Here is a 20,104-nt window from a genome sequence, read left to right on the forward strand (position 1 = left end):
AGCTCCAAAAGGGCTTCCAGTTCTCGCAGTCTACTGCTCTTTCCCCCTGGACCATACAGCCCTTACAAAATGGGCTTCCCTTTCTGAGCACTTCCTTCCTTCCTTGGCTGTTGTAGTTCCTGGAAGAGGAAACAATTTCTAGGTAGCATGTAAATGACCACAGCGCTTAATTCGGCGTTTGGCTTGCAGGGAAAGCTTAACGTCTTCCCAGATGCCCCTGCCACCTAAAACTGCCGTGGACTACAGGGAAGGAACTTGCGGCATACTTACAGAGCGCAGGCGCAGGACGGAGAAGGCTTGTCCTCTCTGCGTTGCCGTAGGTGCTAGGTGGCTTGGCCTCGTCACCCCACCCCCTTCCACGTCAGCCTAGGACTGTGCGGAGCAGCGGCTGCTGCTGCGGGTTGGAGCCGGAGTCCGCGGTCCCACCGTTGCCGTAGCCGCCGCCCCTTGGAGCCAGGTAGCGGGCCAAAAGCCCCCAGTCCCCGAGGCGTGCTGGGCTGGGCTGAGTCGGAGGAACTGGCGCTCCGGCGGGAATTTGCGGAAGGGGAGCGACTAGGCCGCTCGCGTCCGGGCCTGGCGAAGTGGAACGGGGGGCTGGGAAGCTCTGGGCCGGACGCCCTTTCCCGGTCTTTTGTACTGGCCAGGGGTCTAATCCCTCCCGGGGCCCCGGGGCTCATCGTTCCGGGGGCTGCTTTGCTGGAGGAAGGGAAGGGGGTGGGGGTGCAGCATACTGATTGACTGACCGACACACAGTCGGGTCCACCCATGAACGCAAGAAAATGTTTTAAGGTTTTTAGCCGAGTATTCGTGCACAGGGTCTCTTAACTTGAGCAATTCAGATTGTGTGTTATGTTTAAAAACCATTGTTCTGTTACGTGGTTGGGCGGGACTGGGGGACTGTCACTGTACTGTGGGCCTTAGTTGTTGCAGTACAGCATTCTCAAGCCCTGGGCGGGGTTGTGGGGTCTGTACCTTAGAGCGAGGCAGACAGGCGTGTCTTTTACTAAAATAGGCATTATTTTTATGGGACACAGTATAAATTGACCCTACCCTTCTAATACTTTAAAACTCAGCCAAACTGAATGAACTTTAGACAGTAAAGATCACGATAGTTACTGGTTGTGTTTTTGTTTTGTTTTGTTTTGTTTTACTTGTAATGATATCCTTCTATTTTTCTAGATTTTTCTGGCATCAGTCATCCTTAAATCTTGTATCGAGGTTTGATTATATCCGGAAACCATGACGGCTGCCGAGAACGTGTGCTATACGTTAATTAACGTGCCCATGGATTCAGAACCACCATCTGAAATTAGCTTAAAAAATGATCTAGGTAAACTCTGATAATACTATGAAAATTAAATGGAGAAAAAATGAAAATAAAAGGCTCATTTCCATTTCAAGTTTATTTGTAATTAGAAATATTTTAGTTTTTTTCTAGGATCTCTTCAGTAGAGCTTTGGTCTTATTAAAAATGAAAACTTGGGGCGCCTGGGTGGCTCAGTCGGTTAAGCTTATACCTTCTGCTCAGGTCATGATCCCAAGTCCTGAGATTGAGCCCCACTTCAGGCTCCCTGCTCAGTGGGGAGTCTTCTGCTCCTTCTGCACCTCCCCTCCGCTTGTGCTCTCTCTCAAATAAATAAAATCTAGAAAAAGAAAAAAAAAAAACTTGTTACATTTAGACTTGCAATATTGGTTTTTGGAAATAAAACAGCATCTCAGCTTAGCTTAGTAAAGCTAAAGAAATGTAATAGTTGTTAGATATTCCTCAAAATAACATAATGGCTTATGTAGTTTAATATGTTATGCTTAAGTGTAGCTGACGGTTCTCTGTAGGTAACAGGTTGAGAATGTGTATTTGAATGTCTCAATTCCTCTGTGCACTTAACTTCATATTACTTAGCTTGTAAAACTAAAAAGAACTTTGTTCTTTGGGTTTACCACCTACTGAACTAATGAAGTCAACCCTGGAATACACATGTGTTTTCCAGAAAGTTTTAAGCTTTTTGAGTATTTGAGGTTTAAAAAGGTTTAAGCTTTTATAAAGCATTTATACAAAAAGAAAACAAGTATATTTCTGGATTTTAAAAGTGTATACTCTGTATCCTTTCTGTGAGTGATTCTGTGAAAAATAATTTTTCAAGGTAATGCACATTCCAAAATAATGGTTCTTGTTTCGTTGAACTACTAAAAATAAGTTTAACTTAAACTGGTAACTACTGTTTAAGACGAAGAGTGAAAATTATGCTTCAGATCTTGAAAGTATCTTTTAGAAGGTAGTTTGCCATTTGAAAGGAGACAATATTTTACTTGCCTAGTCCCACCTCTTAATCAGCAGTAATGGAATATCCTGATTTTAGGCTACTTAATATTAGGTTTCTATTGAGATCCATTTTTATTATTTATTTATTTATTTATTTATTTATTTTTTAAAGACTTTATTCATTTATTTGAGAGAGAGAGCGTGAGAGAGAGAGAGCATGAGAAAGGGAGAGTCAGAGGGAGAAGCTGACTCTCTGCTGAGCAGGGAGCCCGATGGGGGAATCGATCCAGGGACCCCAGGATCATGACCTGAGCTGAAGGCAGACGCTTAAGCAACTGAGCCACCCACGCACCCAAGAGATCCATTTTTAGAGAAGGAAAAAGAAACCCTCCTTTATGGCACTTAAATCTATACCCCTATATACAAAAGCCACAGATCTTTTTTTTTTTTCATGTTTATGTATGATAGTAGAATGGAATGCACGTTAATGAATAAACTTTCATTACTGTTTTTTTTTCTTATAATTTAAAAGTTTTCGGGGCACTTGGCTGGCTCAGTGGGTAGAGCATTCAGTCTTGATCTCAGGATCTTGAGTTCAAGCCTCATGTTGGGCATAGAGCTTACTTTAAAAAAAAAAAGTTTTCACTTTTAGACTCCCAGATACTTAAGGTTACAGCTGGGAAGATAAAGAACAAAACCTGCCCTTAATTGTAACAATACCTTTTTCTTAATTACAGCTGCCTTAACTGTCTTCCCCCTATCAAGAAATAAATAAGTAGTCTCAAATCTCAAATTTTATGTGTATTTTTTTTACTGTATCTTAAGAGTTGAGGTGAGAAAAAGTTTAGAAGTAGTTTCCAGTTTGAGTAACAAATCGTTTTTTGTGAAATATTGAGTTACTTTACCTATGCTTTTAGTCACTGGACATGAGATCTGATGACCATACATAGCCTGGAGTAGGAAGTACTTGGTAGATTTTGGCGAATTGAATTAATATTTGAAATTTTCCATATTTTTTTTTTTAAAGATTTTATTTATTTATTTGAGAGAGAGAGCATGAGAGGGGGGAGGGTCAGAGGGAGAAGCAGACTCCCTGCTGAGCAGGGAGCCCAATGCGGGACTCGATCCCGGGACTCCAGGATCATGACCTGAGCCGAAGGCAGTCGCCTAACCAACTGAGCCACCCAGGCGCCCAGAAATTTTCCATATTTTTAGTAGTGTATGGAAGAAAAGAAGTTCTGAAAAGTTTGAAGATGTAGGAAAAAAACATCCTTCACCTCAGTTTGAATTGTTGGAATAAATGGAAATCGGGCTAAGGGGGCTTGAATTGTAAATGATACAGATTTTTTACATGTTTTCTATGAAACTTCTAAAACTTTTTAACATGTAGTTACAAGTGAAGCTTTATCCTGCTAAACCCTTAGGATTTGCTAATTTGGGAAAAGTAGTCAAAAACTGGAACGAAAGAAGACATCAGCTTTATAATGATAACAGTTTTATGCCTTTTGGACTTTGTGTCCTTTATGCTATCAAACAGATTAGGAAAAAAAACTTTTTTTCTTTTTTTAATATTCAGAAAGGAAGCTCAGGGCAAAGATAAGAAAACCTATTTAGGCTCAGCAAATACAACTTTAGCCACTTAAAACTTTGCCCAATCTGTCTTATTATCAGGGTGATTGCTCTCGGCTACTGTCACCTTTCCCGATGCTTTGTTTTTGTCATCCTCACAGACTTAAAAACTGAAGGTTTGCACAGATTGGTACTCCATAATTTTACAGTTTTTTGTTTTTGTTTTTGTTTTTTTAAGATTTTATATATTTATTTGAGAGCGAGAGAGAGAATGCATGCACGAGCAGGGGGGGAGAACTGGGGGGATGGGGAAGAAGCAGACTCCCGGTGGAGCAGGGAGCCAGATGCGGGGATTGATCCCAGGACCCTGAGAGACAGATGCTTAACCAACTGAGCCACCCTGGCGCCCCCAGTTGTTTGTTTCTTGATTTGCTATGGCAATACCAATTTTTTTCCATATGTGGCAGGAGATATGATACTCTGAAGCAGGGAGAGACACATGAGAAAGTGTGTTTTAAACAAAAATGTTCACCCTTGTGGAATAAGTTTGGCAAGAACCCTTACTGTGTTCTCAATTGAACACAAATTGAGAACCTGAGAATATTCTCTATTCTGCAACATGTGAAAATATCATACCAAGCTAGTAATAGATATAGAGCCCTTGGGGGCTGGAAAGAAATTTTGATTTACCTACTATAATTCTTGAAAACTTAAATCCTTTCTGTAAATACCAGCTGGTCATTCAGTCTCTTGTCTCTTTGGCAACAACAAGGAACTCTTCATTTGATAGCCACTTAGCTCTAATTGTTGGAAATGTATTCCTAGTTCTGTTCTTTTCCTCATGATAACTGTAAGATTATTAAAAACTTCGTCATCCCTCTTTGTCCTCCCGTCTCCTAGATATTTGCTTATTTCTGTGATCTAAGCAGTTGTAGCGATGTGCTTGCCTCCTACATTCCTGCCTTTGAATTTTGGACACAAAATATTTTTACCATAAATTCTTCAGTATGCAGTGATAATGATGAAATTATAGATTGTTTTGCATAATATAGTTTATAGTGTAAATTGCTTTAAGCTAAGTAACAAGCTAGTATCTTAAATATCTCATCCTTAATTCTAAATAATGGCTACTTATCTAGTACATTTTAATTTTATTCCAGTTTTTTAGTTGATTTCTTAAGAAAGATTCTGAAGTTTTGTAGTCTGTTCCAATTTTAGTATATGTGCTGCTGAAGCGAGCACGTAAGATTTATAGTCCCGTAGAAATATGATGGGATTTTGGGTTTAGTGTATTAGTTCCCAGCCTTTTTGAGTTTGAAGATCTAATGTTAAAAACAAATGCCACTGATCCTCCCCTTCCTCTCCTCATGATAGTGGTGGTAACTTTGAGGAAATACACAGCTGACTAAAAGCAATGTTGATAGAAGCCATTTATTCTAACAGCATCTATTTACACTGTGAAAAATAGCTACATCTGTGTTTGAGACATGCATCATTTGGTATACCTACAGGTTCGTGGCTTCTACATTAACTCCATGGGTTAGGGACCAGAGATCTAATCCAGTGCCTTCATGTTCTATGTAAAGTAACATGAGGTTCAGAGATAAATGACTTGTGTAAAATCATTCAGCTTGTTTGTGGCAGAGCTGAGCTAGGTCGAGAACCTTGTCACTTTCTTTTTTTTTTTTTTTAAGATTTTATTTACTTATTTGACAGAGAGACACAGCGAGAGAGGGAACACAAGCAGGGGGAGTGGGAGAGGGAGAAGCAGATTCCCCACCAAGCAGGGAGCCCAATGCGGGGCTCGATCCCAGAATCCTGGGATCATGACCTGAGCCAAGGCAGACTTAACAACTGAGCCACCCAGGTGCCCCCCCTTGTCACTTTCTTTAGTGCCTTTATTATCATTACTGCTGGTAAAGTGAGAAAATGTTTTGTGAATTGTAAAATTATCTGGAGAATTTTCCTTTGAAGTGATTGTGCTTTTTTTTTTTTTGAATCAGAAAAAGGAGATGTGAAGTCGAAGACTGAAGCTTTGAAGAAAGTAATCATTATGATTCTGAATGGTGAAAAGCTTCCTGGACTTCTGATGACCATCATTCGTTTTGTGCTACCTCTTCAGGATCATACCATCAAAAAATTACTTCTGGTATTTTGGGAAATTGTTCCTAAAACAACTCCAGATGGGAGACTTTTACATGAAATGATCCTTGTATGTGATGCATACAGAAAGGTAAACCAAACCATGGTTATTTCTGAATATTGCTTTGATTTTAATTGTAAAATTCATGGAATGGGATTTGTTTTAATTTTTAAAATTAAATCTGGGATAAGATCTAAGTTACTGATAATTGGAACTGAAGTTGTAAAAAGTTACTGTAAAAAATTTTATTGTAACTTTCTTTGGACATTTTTCATGCATTTTTATGTTACTAATTAAAAAAAACCAGTGACACACAAAATATGAGACATTGATGTGATAAGTAAAAATTGATTTGACAGGAATCTGAAGGAAATTGTCTGATAATCTAGATCTTTTTCCATAAACTTACTTTCTTATTTTTTTCATAGGAAATTTTGCACTTAATTGTGTGTTATTTTGTAAAATGCTGGAACTCAACATTTCATATTTAAACTTTATCAGGATCTTCAGCATCCTAATGAATTTATTCGAGGATCCACTCTTCGTTTTCTTTGCAAATTGAAAGAAGCAGAATTGCTAGAACCTTTAATGCCAGCTATCCGTGCTTGTTTGGAGCACCGACACAGCTATGTTAGAAGAAATGCTGTTTTGGCCATCTATACGATCTATAGGTAAATAAAGGTACTCCTGTGGCTTAGTTTTGTGAGGATTATTTAGTCTTTTAGACTAGAGGTACCACAGCAGTTCCTTGCAGATTGTACGTAGCTTGCAGATAATGTTTGTTTAGCCTGAACGATGTTTTTTTTTCTTCTTCTTATTATTATGTTGTCAACATTGAAAAGATCTGGCAACCCTGGGTCCTAGTTTCTGCATGACAACATTATGCTGAAATTGACAATAGCTCCCTTTAAATAAGTTGTATACTTTGCAGTTTACAGTGCCTATCATTCTCAGTTGTACTTCAGCTCACTTAATTAGTTAACTTGCTTAGCCCTTGTAGGTTTTGAGTTTTTGACCCTGTTTTTGAATTCTCTTTGTGTGGAATGTGGGTCTTGTCTTTTTACCCTTAGAAGCCTTAAGGAGGGAACTTTTTTTTTTAATTTTTTTTTTTAAAGATTTTATTTATTTATTTGAGAGAGAGAATGAGATAGAGAAAGAGCATGAGAGGGGGGAGGGTCAGAGGAGAAGCAAACTCCCTGCTGAGCAGGGAGCCTGATGCAAGACTCAATCCCAGGACTCCAGGATCATGACCTGAGCCGAAGGCAGTCGCTTAACCAACTGAGCCACCCGGGCACCCAAGGAGGGAACTTTTTAATGAGAAAGGTTGCAGTTCTCAATTGATTCCTGTTCTTTGAAAGCTGAAGATTTTGGACTTTAAAAATGATTTAAAGAAATCTTTAAAAAGGGGCGGGGAGGGGCGCCTGGGTGGTTCAGTTGGTTAAGCGACTGCCTTCGGCTCAGGTCATGATCCTGGAGTCCTAGATGGAGCCCCCGCATCGGGGTCCCTGCTCAGCAGGGAGTCTGCTTCTCCTTCTGACCCTCCCCGCTCTCATGCTCTCTTTCTCTATCTCATTCTCTCTCTCAAATAAATAAATAAAATCTTTAAAAAAATAAAAAATAAAATAAAAACGACTTAAAAGAACCAGTTAGATAAGACTAGAATGCTTGGTTTTTGTAATTACTGGTGTCAATCTATTTAGACATAGGATGTAACTTTTATAAATATCTTTGTACTTTAAGAGTTGATTGTTCTATTTCATAGTTCTCTTATTGTTACATTAGATTTTGTTATCTCTTGGGGAAGTGGTATTCTGGTTAATGTGGAGTTCTTTGAAAGTTACATACATACAGACTACACAAATTTCAGAACTTAAACTAGACTGCATACACAAAAATCATGACATTTATAAGACAATGGGATATTTGAACACTGTATATGATGACATTAAGGAATTTTAAGTTTTTTAAGGTATGATAATGGTATTATGATTTGTTTTAAAAATAAAGTATCCTATGGGGCGCCTGGGTGGCTCAGTCGTTAAGCGTCTGCCTTCGGCTCAGGTCATGATCCCGGGGTGCTGGGATCGAGCCCCACATCGGGCTCCCTGCTTGGTGGGAAACCTGCTTCTCCCTCTCCCACTCCCCCTGCTTGTATTCCCTCTCTCGCTGTGTCTCTCTCTGTCAAATAAATAAATAAAATCTTAAAAAAAAATAAAATAAAAAGTATCCTCAATTATAATATGCCGATATATTTATAGAAGAAGTGATAAGTGGTCTGGGATTTGCTTCAAAATAATATGGGAGGAGAAGAAGTGGGCAGGGGTATAGGTGAAACAGAACTGGCCATGAATTAACAATTGTTGAAGTCAGGTGATGGTTTTTAAGCTGGTTTCATTATTCTGTATACTACAAATACTTAAAATTTTCCTGAATAGGAAGTAAGTTAGCAAGTAAGTGAATAAGTAATTATAATGCATAATTATACAATTCAAGGGACTATTTTTAAAAAGATTTTATTTATTTATTTATTTGAGAAAGAGAGCACAAGAGGGAGAAGCAGACTCTCCCGCTGAGCAGGGAGCCCGATGCAGGGCTCAATCCCAGGGCCCCGGGATCATGACCTGAGCCGAAGGCAGACACTTAACTGACTGAGCCACCCAGGCACCCCTCAAGGGACTGTTTTTATTCCTGATAATTCTTAAGACTCTTTCAGTACACTGAGAATGTCATCATGAGCATTGATCTTGTATTCCTAAAGTTTATGAAGTATATAAAGTATATGAAAGACAATTATTAGAGATATTCCGGTGAACGATAGCTGTGGAAAAAGTCAGCTTTTTCTTTATTAATGTAGAAAGCATATAATTTGATAATTTAATAGATGAAGATGTAAGTTTGTGATTTCTACCCACAGTTCTAATTGACTTAAGGTTTCAAAAAGCAAAACAATTGACAGTGTTATAAAGCTTGATAAAGATTAATTTTAGTAGTGTCCAGGCAGTTACTAAAATAACAAAGTAGGTTTTCATTAATATGAATATTACCTGTTTTATTTCAAGGAATTTTGAACATCTTATACCTGATGCTCCTGAACTGATACATGATTTTCTGGTGAATGAGAAGGATGCAAGTTGCAAAAGGAATGCCTTTATGATGTTAATTCATGCAGATCAGGTGAAGTACTTTTTAAAAAATACTTTTATGACTGTATTCAAATGATAATTAAAAGTATTTACATAGGCCTAATCAAGTTTTTAGTCAGTGATTTTTTTTTTTTTTAAGATTTTATTTATTTATTAGAGAGAGAGCACATGAGAGGGGGGAGGGTCAGAGGGAGAAGCAGACCCCCCCGCTGAGCAGGGAGCCCGATGCGGGACTCGATCCAGGGACTCCAGGATCATGACCTGAGCCGAAGGCAGTCGCTCAACCAACTGAGCCACCCAGGCGCCCAGTGATTTTTTTATAGTACAAGTGTTCGTGTATTTTGGGTTTTTTTAGATTTTTGAACTTAATTTGTATAAAATAGTTTTTTCTTAATCTTTCTCCAGACAATTGCTTATGTATATACTTTATTTTTTAGTAAACAACTGAGAGATATTTAATAATAGCCACTTGACAGTTTTTCCAGATTGAAATAATTATGGCCATATTTTGTAACACTCTGTTTTGGGGCTTGAACCTGTTATTCCTTCTATTGGTATAGATCTAAAATTGTTTAATAGAGAAAAGTGGTAGCTTTGTATAGGGTTCACCCTGAGCCATGTCTGTGAAAGAAGCGTGGTCTTCAGTGTAGATGTGTATCCTTACTAGGCTCTTCAGATTTCATAAGTTGCTGTCAACTCCACATCCAGCTCTGCTAGTGCTTAAAGTGTATGGATCGGCAGGGGGGTGGGGGGATGGCAGGGTGGTCAGCAGTGACTGCATACTTTGGTGGCATTTAATCTTGGAATTTTTGCTGTCCAGTATTCTCCAAATGTGGGAAATAATGAAGACTGAAAGATACGGAGTCTGTCCATTTCTCTGAAATCTAGATGCTGTCATTTTATCTTGTGAACAAGATTATAAGAAAGCTCCTTATTTGGGCCAGGATCTTTTGTCCTCTTGTACAGTTGGTTTTATTGACCTATATATTTGGTGTTATGCTGTTTACCTACACGGGGGGCATAATCAGAAAAAGTTCAATAAAATTTCCTGATACTTTTGCTGTAGAGATATTGTTGAGGTCATAGTTTTCTATATCAGTATTCAGTATATGAGAATCGTTGAGATTTTTCTTTTAAGTTTTAGAAGTAGGAATAACCATGCTTCTAAACAGCTGGTTTGTTTTGATTGTATGGGTACTCTGAATCATGTAATACATAGTGTTTTTCTCCTCAGTTTAGCTGCTAGAAAATTCAGACCCCAAATTTTTGGCCCATTTCTAGGAAATGTATTGGACTTTATTTCTTACATGTATGTGTTAACCTTCTTTTTTTCCCTTCATTTAATTTTTCTTTGCCCTGAGTTCCTCATTTCTTTTATATTCAGTTGTGTATGTTTTTTAAAGGTTGCACTGATTAAGTCCTTTTATTGAATGAGGTGGAATTTGATAAATGTATTTTTATTTTGTTAGGATCGAGCTTTGGATTACCTAAGTACTTGCATTGATCAAGTTCAAACATTTGGAGACATTCTTCAGTTGGTTATTGTTGAATTAATTTATAAGGTAAGACTAAAATGGGTAACATACACTCTAAGAGCTTAAGACAAGGTTAAATTCTCTTTTTCTGGAATGTTGCTTAATTGCTGGGGTATTATGTTTTAGTAGTAGAAATATTTTATAGCATAATCTATGAAAGCCTTTTTTTTCTTTTTCCTTTGGTTTATTGTGTTTTCCAAGCACTTCCAATTTTTCTAAACCTCCTAAAAGAATTCTATTAAAAACTCATGGCTTGACCCAATACAGCAGCAGAGAAATCATCGTGCACTATTCAGTAACTGAATAGATTATGAATCAGGCTTTGGAAAAAAAATTCAAGATCTTTTCTTGAGTACACACCAGACTACTTTGGAAATCTAAAAACAAATCAGAAAAGCTTTAAATATTTTCTGTGTTCCCTGTTTGTAAAGGAAAATAGATTTTAAATATATCAATATGACATTGTTAGCCATTGACCAATAGGAAGTCTAAAACTAGATGAGATTTGGGTTTTAAAATGAAGTGCTTTATTGGCAACATTTAAATTTGATATATTCTTTGAAAGAATTGATTGTATCTTAATGTTCTGATAAAAGGTAAATAACTTCCAATTTTGCTATTGACACCATTGGAGGCCAACAAAAATACACATCAGGAGTGACTTTACTAAATAGGACAATATTGACAAAGTACCCACAGCAGACACTGCTGATGACCGCTGTCTTTGATTCTGAAAGAAAAGGGCCCCTTTCAACACAGGGAATCAGTCATTTAGGTTTGGCATTTAAGATGAAACCAGAACTGTAAATATATAGTTTTTTTTAATTCATTGTATGGTTTAGAGATGCTGCTGAGGCTCTCAAAAATAGGAATTCTCTGCTGTTCAGAGACTTCTTTGTCTATCAGGATCCAGGTTATAGTAAGAGGAAATAGTTTTTGAGCCATGCCTAAATAAAAGAGATTTGACTGTATATATATATATTAAAGGAAAATCTGACATAAAAACCAACTTCAAAAAAGGAAGAATAAGGAATATTTGCTTCGTGGGTAAAGGTATTAAAATATATTTAGGATAGCATAGAAAATTTTAGTTGTCTCCACAGTATGGAATATGGTTCCAAATAAATAAGTAATAGTACTTGAGAAAGGGGTTATCTTTCTTGCTTTAAGAATAGGTATTTTCCTTTTATTAGCTATTGAGATTGATATCCATCATGTTTCCCTTTTTGACATGACATCCAGAGTAAAAATTTAGGACCAAATTTAATATCCTGTCACAGTACCCATATTAATGCACTTGGTCCTTGATTTTTTTTTTAAAAGATTTTATTTATTTATTTGAGAGAGAGGATGAGAGGAGAGAGAGAGCACATGAGAGGGGGGAGGGTCAGAGGGAGAAGCAGACTCCCCGCCGAGCAGGGAGCCCGATGCAGGACTCGATCTCGGGACTCCAGGATCGTGACCTGAGCCGAAGGCAGTCGCTCAACCAACTGAGCCACCCAGGCGTCCTTGGTCCTTGATTTTGTTACTTTACATTCTCTTGTTCTTTTTCACTTGTGTATAGTATGCATATCTTTTATTATAAACCATTTGAAAATCTTTTGTGAAAGAGTGAGAATATTAATTGTGATTGAATAAATAAATGAATGAGTAGCTGTAACAATTGTCTGAAGTAAAACCTATTTCTTCCTGAAATTACCAGTCACAGTGTCTTATCTCATGTTGGCTGACATCTTCAGATGCCCTTATATCATTATTCTTTGTTTTCAGATTAAGAAAACTAGCATCTAAGCTGACATCTATAAAAAAATCTGTTTGAAAGCAGGTGTCCCTGGAGTCAGTTGAAACCTAAATGTTCTCTTCTCCAGGTCTGTCATGCTAATCCATCAGAAAGGGCTCGTTTCATTCGCTGCATCTATAACTTATTACAGTCATCTAGCCCAGCTGTAAAATATGAAGCTGCCGGAACATTAGTGACACTCTCTAGTGCGCCTACTGCAATCAAGGTACTGCTTATTTCTTTTGGTGCCAGTTAGATGATAGATACGCTGTCTTAGCACTTATTTATTTTTTTATTTTTTAATTTGTTCTCTTTTTTAAAAGATTTATTATTCACTTGAGAGAGAGAGGGAGAGAGAATGCAGGGGAGGGAAGGGGCAGAGGGAGAGAGAGACAGAATCTCAAGCAGACTCTGAGGGAAGTTTGGAGTCCAAGGCAGGCCTTGATCCCAGGACCCCAAGATCACGACCTGAGCCAAAACCAGGAGTCAGACACTTAACTGACTGAGCCACCCAGGCACCCCAGCGCTTAATGATTTAGTGGCATTGCAGTTTACTTTGTGATTACGTGGCATTACATGGCACAGAAATAACAGTTTATAAATGTGAAATTATTGGATTCCTTACATAGTCCAATCTTTTTTTCCTTCCTTCCTGCTTTCATACATATACATGGGAAGAAAGGGAGACACAGAGAGAATGCTAATATTTCTAGTTTCTGGAGAATGATACTGGTATTTTAAGATCTCTCCCCATACTTTAATTACGTTAAAACCTAGATCTGGGAAAATGAATTTTGGATCCTACATGATGGATCCTAAAAAAAAAGATTACAGTGCATGTTTTCAATATTGGAATGTTAGCTTTCTCTTCTCTAATTTACTGTATCCAGACTGCAATGAGGGGGGCGCCTGGGGCTCAGATGGTTAAGCGTCTGCCTTTAGCTCAGGTCATGATCCCAGGGTCTTGGGATCAAGCCCCACATTGGGCTCCTGGCTCAGCAGGGAGCCTACTTCTCCCTCTCCCTCTGCCTCTCCCCCTGCTCATGCTCTCTCTCTCTCTCTCTCTATCTCTGTGTCTCGAATAAATAAAAAATCTTTAAAAAAAAAAAAAAAGACTACATGAGGAACCCCTAATATAGTCAGAGAATGAATAGTTCTATAAAGCCAGCTTGTATTAATAGGAGACTCGATTGCTTTACCTGCCAATACTTAGAAAAAAAATTTTTAATTTTTGATTTTGAAATAATTTTAGACTTACAGAACAACAAAACAGCAAAAGTTGTAAAAACAGGACAAAGTTCTCATTACCCTTCACCAGCTTCCCATAATGTTTGCGTCTTGCATAGCAATTGTATAATTGTCAAAATTAAGAAATTACCATTGGAACAATATTGTTAACTAAACTGTAGATGTTATTTGAATTCCACCAATTTACTTCACCAATCTCCTTTTTTTGTACCGGATTCAATCCAGGATCCCACATTACATTTAGTTGTCATGTGTTAGTCTCCTCCAATCTGTGCCACTTCCTCAGGCCTTTTCTTGTTTTTCATGACCTTAACACTTTTGAAGAATACTGGGTCAATTTGTTTGTAAAATGTCCCTCAATTTGAGTATGTCTAATGTTTTCTCACAGTTAGATTGAGGTTGTGCATTTTGGGGAAGAATACCATGGAAGTGATGAACCTTTCTCAGTGAAGGAGTGTACATGATGTTGGAATACTGTTAGTGATGTTAACCTTGATCAGTTGGTTAAGGTGATGCCTGCCAGATATCTCCACTGTTAAGTTATGATTTTTCCTTTTGTAATCAGTAAATAACATGGGAAGATACTTTGAAACTGCAAATAACCTATTTCTCTTCAAACCTATACCAACTGATTTTAGCATTTCTGTATAGCAGTTATTAATGTGATATTCTAATGGTGACTTTCTGTTTCCCTCATTATACATTTCTTAACTGGAGTCCCGCAAGAAGAGCTGTCCCTTTACCTCCCACCCTCCCTCCCTTCTTCATTCTTCATATCAGTATGGCCATTTTATTCTATGTATTATAATCATTATTGTTATTTGTTTCATTGATCATACTATTCCAGCTTTGGCCACTGGGAGCTCTTTCAGATTTGCTCCTTTGTCTTCTGCTTTTAATGAGTCAGGGTCATCTTTATAGCCTTGATTTTTCTGTACTGTAATGCAGGTGTGTTAGACTTCGCACCTAAACTCAAAGATACTCAGTAGCTATATTTTGGGGGATACTCTTTCAGCTTTTTTCTGCCTTGTTCCTTAGTTTCAACCCTTAATTTTTGACTGTTAGTATTTCTGCCTCTAACAGCCCCTTTTCATCCTTTTAACTTGTGATTCTTCTTAACTTTTTTAAACTTGAAAATAATGAGATTTATTAGAATATAGGGAACAGAGGGACACATTCCTTTGGGAAATATTCATAAACTTTTAGTGCAGGAGTAGTGAATGTATTTTGGCTTCTTTGGGGACTTTTTTTTTTTCTTATTTTCAGATTCTGTGTTTAAGATGGATGAATGTGTTCCTAAAATGTGTTTCTTTTTTATATAGGCAGCTGCTCAGTGTTACATTGATTTAATTATTAAGGAGAGTGACAACAACGTAAAGCTCATAGTTCTGGATCGATTGATAGAATTAAAAGAGCATCCTGCTCATGAACGAGTACTACAGGTAAATGTTATCTGAAACGGAGAAATCCTAGATAAAATCTTTTTCAAATTGAGGTAACACTCAAGCTTTGCTATCTTGGTTAACTTAAATTCTTGGAGACTGGGCAATTTAAATTTTGGTCAGCTAAGGTGTAACTCTTGAATCACTATAGCCTTTTAGGGTATTTGCCATAAAAAATATTTCTAATATGAATTAATGTGTTATCTTATATCTTTTCTATTTGTACTACATTTGGTATTAACAATAGAGATACATTCATTTTAATTTGAATATAATTTATTGTTTTTGAAAAATATGCCAACTGATTGAGAATAAAAGATAATTCTATGGAATTATCAGCATACCTGTGAAATCTGTGAGAATAATGATTTTTATAAAAATAAAGCCCCATGGGGGCGCCTGGGTAGCTCAGTTGGTTAAGCGACTGCCTTCAGCTCAGGTCATGATCCTGGAGTCCCAGGATCGAGTCCCGCATTGGGCTTCCTGCTCAGCAGGATGTCTGCTTCTCCCTGGGGCGCCTGGGAGGCTCAGTCGTTAAGCGTCTGCCTTCGGCTCAGGTCGTGATCCCGGGGTCCTGGGATCGAGCCCCGCGTCGGGCTCCCTGCTCCGCGGGAAGCCTGCTTCTCCCTCTCCCACTCCCCCTGCTTGTTTCCCTTTCTCTCTGTGTCTCTCTCTCAAATAAATAAATAAAATCTTAAAAAAAAAAAAAAAATAAAGCCCGATGACAGCTAAATTCAATGTTATTCTGGATCAGAGCAACAACAAAAAATTTGCTCTATAGGACATGATTGGGACAATTAGAGAAATGAGAATTATGGACTGTATATTATGTGATATCATTGTTACCAATGTTCTCTGAATTTGATAATTGTATTGTGGTTATATAAGAGTTTATCCTTATTCATGGGAGATGTACATTAAAATGTTTAGGTGTAGCGAGAGTGGGATAAAGTATGTGTGGCAAAATATTAACAACTGTGAGTGTAAATGAAAGTTATATAGGAATTGACTTTTAGTTTTGTTTTTTTTTTTTTTTTTAAGATTTTATTTATTTATTTGACAGAGAGAGAATGAGAGAGCACATGAGAGGGGGGAGGGTCAGAGGGAGAAGCAGACTCCCTGCCGAGCAGGGAGCCCGATGCGGGACTCGATCCAGGGACTCCAGGATCATAACCTGAGCCGAAGGCAGTCGCTTAACCAACTGAGCCACCCAGGCGCCCCGTGATTTTTAGAACTTTTTTATCAGTGAAATTTTTTTAAAGTTTTAAAGAAGTAAAATCATTTGTAAATTAGTTGTGCTGTATTTTAAAATCTTTATCTGCCATAGTGTTTTTTAAAGTATGTGCCATTAAAACATTACATTTTCCTGCAGAGCGAAAATAACATTATCCCACTTAACAAAATTAATAGTTTCTTAATATTATCTAATACCAACTCCAAAGTCAAATTTTCCCAGATGTCCCTGAAATACCCCTTTTGTTTGGCTTGTCTAATTCATGACCATATGTCTTACCGGGTTATGTCCTTGATGTTTTAATTGGAGCAGTTAATTTTTTTCATGATATGGGCTTGTTGAAGAGACCAGACCAGTTGTCCTGTAAGATGCCCCTCCTTGTAGATACATCTGATTACTTTCTGGTGGTGTCATTTAGTTTGTTTCTCTGACTTCTGAATTTTCTATAAACTGAGTTTGAGCTAAAGCTTGATAGAGTCACAGTAAACATTTGCAGTTTGAATGCATCATATGTGATATTATATACTTCATATTGTGTTACATCAGGATACCCAAAATATCTGGTTCTTCCACCACCAGTGATTTTATTATTGAAAGAATTAAGGTGATGATGGTCAGAACCCTCTATTCTGTGGTTAGGATTTTTTTCTCTTAATATTGGTGTTAATTCTGGATTTTTTGTTCTTTCTCAGGATCTGGTTATGGACATCCTGAGAGTATTGAGCACACCAGACTTAGAAGTACGCAAGAAAACTCTGCAGTTAGCACTGGATCTTGTCTCTTCTAGGAATGTTGAAGAGGTAAAACAAAACTCTGACAGCACTGTTGTAAGCCATCAGGCCAAACATGATGTAATTCCCACGTATTTTTACTTTGTTCTCTAGTTGGTTATTGTTCTGAAGAAGGAAGTGATTAAAACAAATAATGTGTCTGAGCATGAAGATACTGACAAATACAGACAACTCCTTGTGAGAACATTGCATTCCTGTTCTGTCCGATTTCCAGATATGGCTGCAAATGTTATTCCTGTGGTATGTAATTCTGATGACTTTAATTTTGAAATTCTCTAAAAGAATAGAAAGGTTTAGTTGTTTAGCAGTTAAACTGTTTAGTAGAATCACTAAATCTTGTGGTCAGAAGTGACCTTTCTGTTCACCCTTAAGCTCAGAAGGATAAGGAATCTGACTTCTTTCTCTTACATCTTCATTAAAAAAGTAAACACAAAAATATAATGACAAAAATACCTCCACATATTACTATAATCAGTGTTTGCTACAGTTACCTATGATAAAATTATGCTGTGTATATATATATATATCATTCAGTAGCACAAACAAGTATTTCTTTCAAATAGTTTTACCTCTTAAAAGTTGAAGGATTTAGTTACAGGAAATATATATGTACCTAGAATCATTGGCTTCTGTCACTGTCAGATAAATGAGGTATGTTGTAATTTGAAATTTTGTCTTTGAACGCCACAGATTTTTTCTGAAATGATTTTACTTTTAGTTACAACTTAGGAGTATCCAGTTACTTTATTTTGAGTTGTGTATTTCCAGCTTTCATTTTATAGTGAGTTTTTTATAATAAGCTTGGCTGCACAAAACCCAGGAAAGACATTGTGACTTTGTTTACATAGCAGTGCTTTTTCTCTCAACTTACATTTTGTTATATGTTCAAAAATTATTATAGTCTTTGTAAATTTGTTTACTTCTTAAAACTTAGATAATTTTCGGGGCGCCTGGGTGGCTCAGTCATTAAGCGTCTGCCTTCGGCTCAGGTCATGATCCCAGGGTCCTGGGATCGAGCCCCGCATCAGGCTCCCTGCTCAGCGGGAAGCCTGCTTCTCCCTCTCCCACCCCTGCTGCTTGTGTTCCTTCTCTCTGTGTCTCTCTCTGTCAAATAAATAAATAAAAATCTAAAAAAAAAACCCTAAAACTAAAAAACTTAAAATTTTCTTTGTGAAAATTATATAACTTATGGGGCGCCTGGGTGGCTCAGTCAGTTAGGTGTCCGACTTTTGATTTCAGCTCAGGTCATGATCTCAGGGTCATGAGATTGAGTCCCATGTCGGACTCAGTGCTCAGTGTGGAGTCTGCTTGAGATTCTCTCTCTCCCTCTTCCTCTGCCCCTCCCCCGACTTGTGTGCACATATGTGGCCTCCCTCTCTCTCAAATAAATAAATCTTTTTTAAAAAATTATATAACTTACCCTGTTTTCCTTTTTTTCCTTTCAGTTAATGGAATTTCTCAGTGACAATAATGAAGCAGCAGCTGCTGATGTGTTGGAGTTTGTTCGTGAAGCCATTCAGCGCTTTGATAACCTGAGAATGCTTATTGTTGAGAAGATGCTTGAAGTCTTTCATGCTATTAAATCTGTCAAGTAGGTTTAAAGTCTGTTTAAATTAAGGTCAAGGGGCGCCTGGGTGGCTCAGTCATTAAGTGTCTGCCTTCGGCTCAGGTCATGATCCCAGCGTCCTGGGATCGAGCCCCGCATCAGGCTCCCTGCTCCACGGGAAACCTGCTTCTCCCTCTCCCACTCCCCCTGCTTGTGGTCCTTCTCTCACTGTGTCTCTCTCTGTCAAATAAATAAATAAAATCTTTAAAAAATAAATTAATTAAGGTCAAGCAAGCAATTTATCAGTTTCTATCTTTAAAGGGTCAGTTGAGGGCGCCTGGGTGGCTCAGTTGGTTAAGCGACTGCCTTCGGCTCAGGTCATGATCCTGGAGTCCCGGGATCGAGTCCCGCATCGGGCTCCCTGCTTGGTGGGGAGTCTGCTTCTCCCTCTGACCCTCCTCCCCCTCATGCTCTCTGTCTCTCATTCTCTCTCTCTCTCTCAAATAAATAAATAAAATCTTAAAAAAAATAAAAAAATAAAAATATAAAGGGTCAGTTGATAGAACATGTAAGGGAGAAGAAATGAATCAAGATACTAAAGTCAATATAAGTATCACAGTAGACATCCCCTCACCCCAACCTCAGTAAATCCATAATCTGTGGGCAAAAGTTTGCTTTTGTAGGTGTGATTTAGCTAGGTTTCTCTATCCTTATTTCCTCTAAAACATGATGAATCCTCAAGTGACTAAGGAACATATTTTTAAAGTGTATCACTTTTTGGATACCATTATTTATATCCCCCATTAGTATTTATTAAAATGAGGGATTGAAAATGCAGCCTAGGGGCACCTGGGTGGCTCAGTCATTAAGCGGCTGCCTTCGGCTCAGGTCCTGGGATCAAGCCCCACATGGGGCTCCCTGGTCAGCGGGGAGCCTGCTTCTCCCTGTCCCTCTGTCACTCCCCCTTGTGCTCTCTCTCTAATAAATGAATAAAATCTTTAAAAAAGATTCAGAGGGCAGTTATGACAACTTAGGACAATATAAGTCATTAGGACCCAGGTTCTTTCTAGGGTGTGGGCCCTCATCTACATGGCTAAGATGCCTACTGGAGCTCCAGTCTTTATATCAGGAGGCCAGTCTCAGGAAAGAGAAAAACTAGGAAGGTATACCCTTTAAGAATATTTTTTTGCGGGGCGGTGGGGGGCGCACCTGTGTAGGTCAGTCGTTTAGCGTCTTGCCTTCGGCTCAGGTCCTGATCCCAGGGTCCTCGGATCAAGCCCTACATCGGGCTCCCTGCTCCGCAGGAAGCCTGCTTCTCCCTCTCCCACTCCCCCTGCTTGTGTTCCCTCTCTCACTGTGTCTGTCTCTGTCAAATAAATAAAACCTTTTAAAAAAAAAGTTTTAGTTTCTAAA

The 20,104-nt window shown here is 38.1% G+C and overlaps 1 protein-coding gene across 1 annotated transcript in view; it reads left to right on the forward strand.

Moving 5' to 3' along the window:
- The first annotated feature begins 291 nt into the window (after positions 1-291).
- COPB1 (COPI coat complex subunit beta 1) overlaps positions 292-20,104 on the forward strand; it is a 38,783-nt gene continuing 18,970 nt past the window's right edge. The window contains exons 1-11 of the mRNA XM_034995649.1: positions 292-457; positions 1,180-1,330; positions 5,833-6,062; positions 6,474-6,643; positions 9,032-9,146; positions 10,585-10,677; positions 12,519-12,656; positions 15,001-15,120; positions 17,047-17,154; positions 17,239-17,385; positions 18,591-18,736. Coding sequence (XP_034851540.1) covers positions 1,240-1,330; positions 5,833-6,062; positions 6,474-6,643; positions 9,032-9,146; positions 10,585-10,677; positions 12,519-12,656; positions 15,001-15,120; positions 17,047-17,154; positions 17,239-17,385; positions 18,591-18,736 — 1,358 coding nt within the window. The 5' untranslated portion in view covers positions 292-457; positions 1,180-1,239. The remainder of the gene's footprint in view (positions 458-1,179; positions 1,331-5,832; positions 6,063-6,473; positions 6,644-9,031; positions 9,147-10,584; positions 10,678-12,518; positions 12,657-15,000; positions 15,121-17,046; positions 17,155-17,238; positions 17,386-18,590; positions 18,737-20,104) is intronic.

Source organism: Mirounga leonina, unplaced genomic scaffold, assembly GCF_011800145.1.
Source record: "Mirounga leonina isolate KUSES-001 unplaced genomic scaffold, KU_Mleo_1.0 Mir_92, whole genome shotgun sequence".
Taxonomy (NCBI): Eukaryota; Metazoa; Chordata; class Mammalia; order Carnivora; family Phocidae; genus Mirounga; species Mirounga leonina.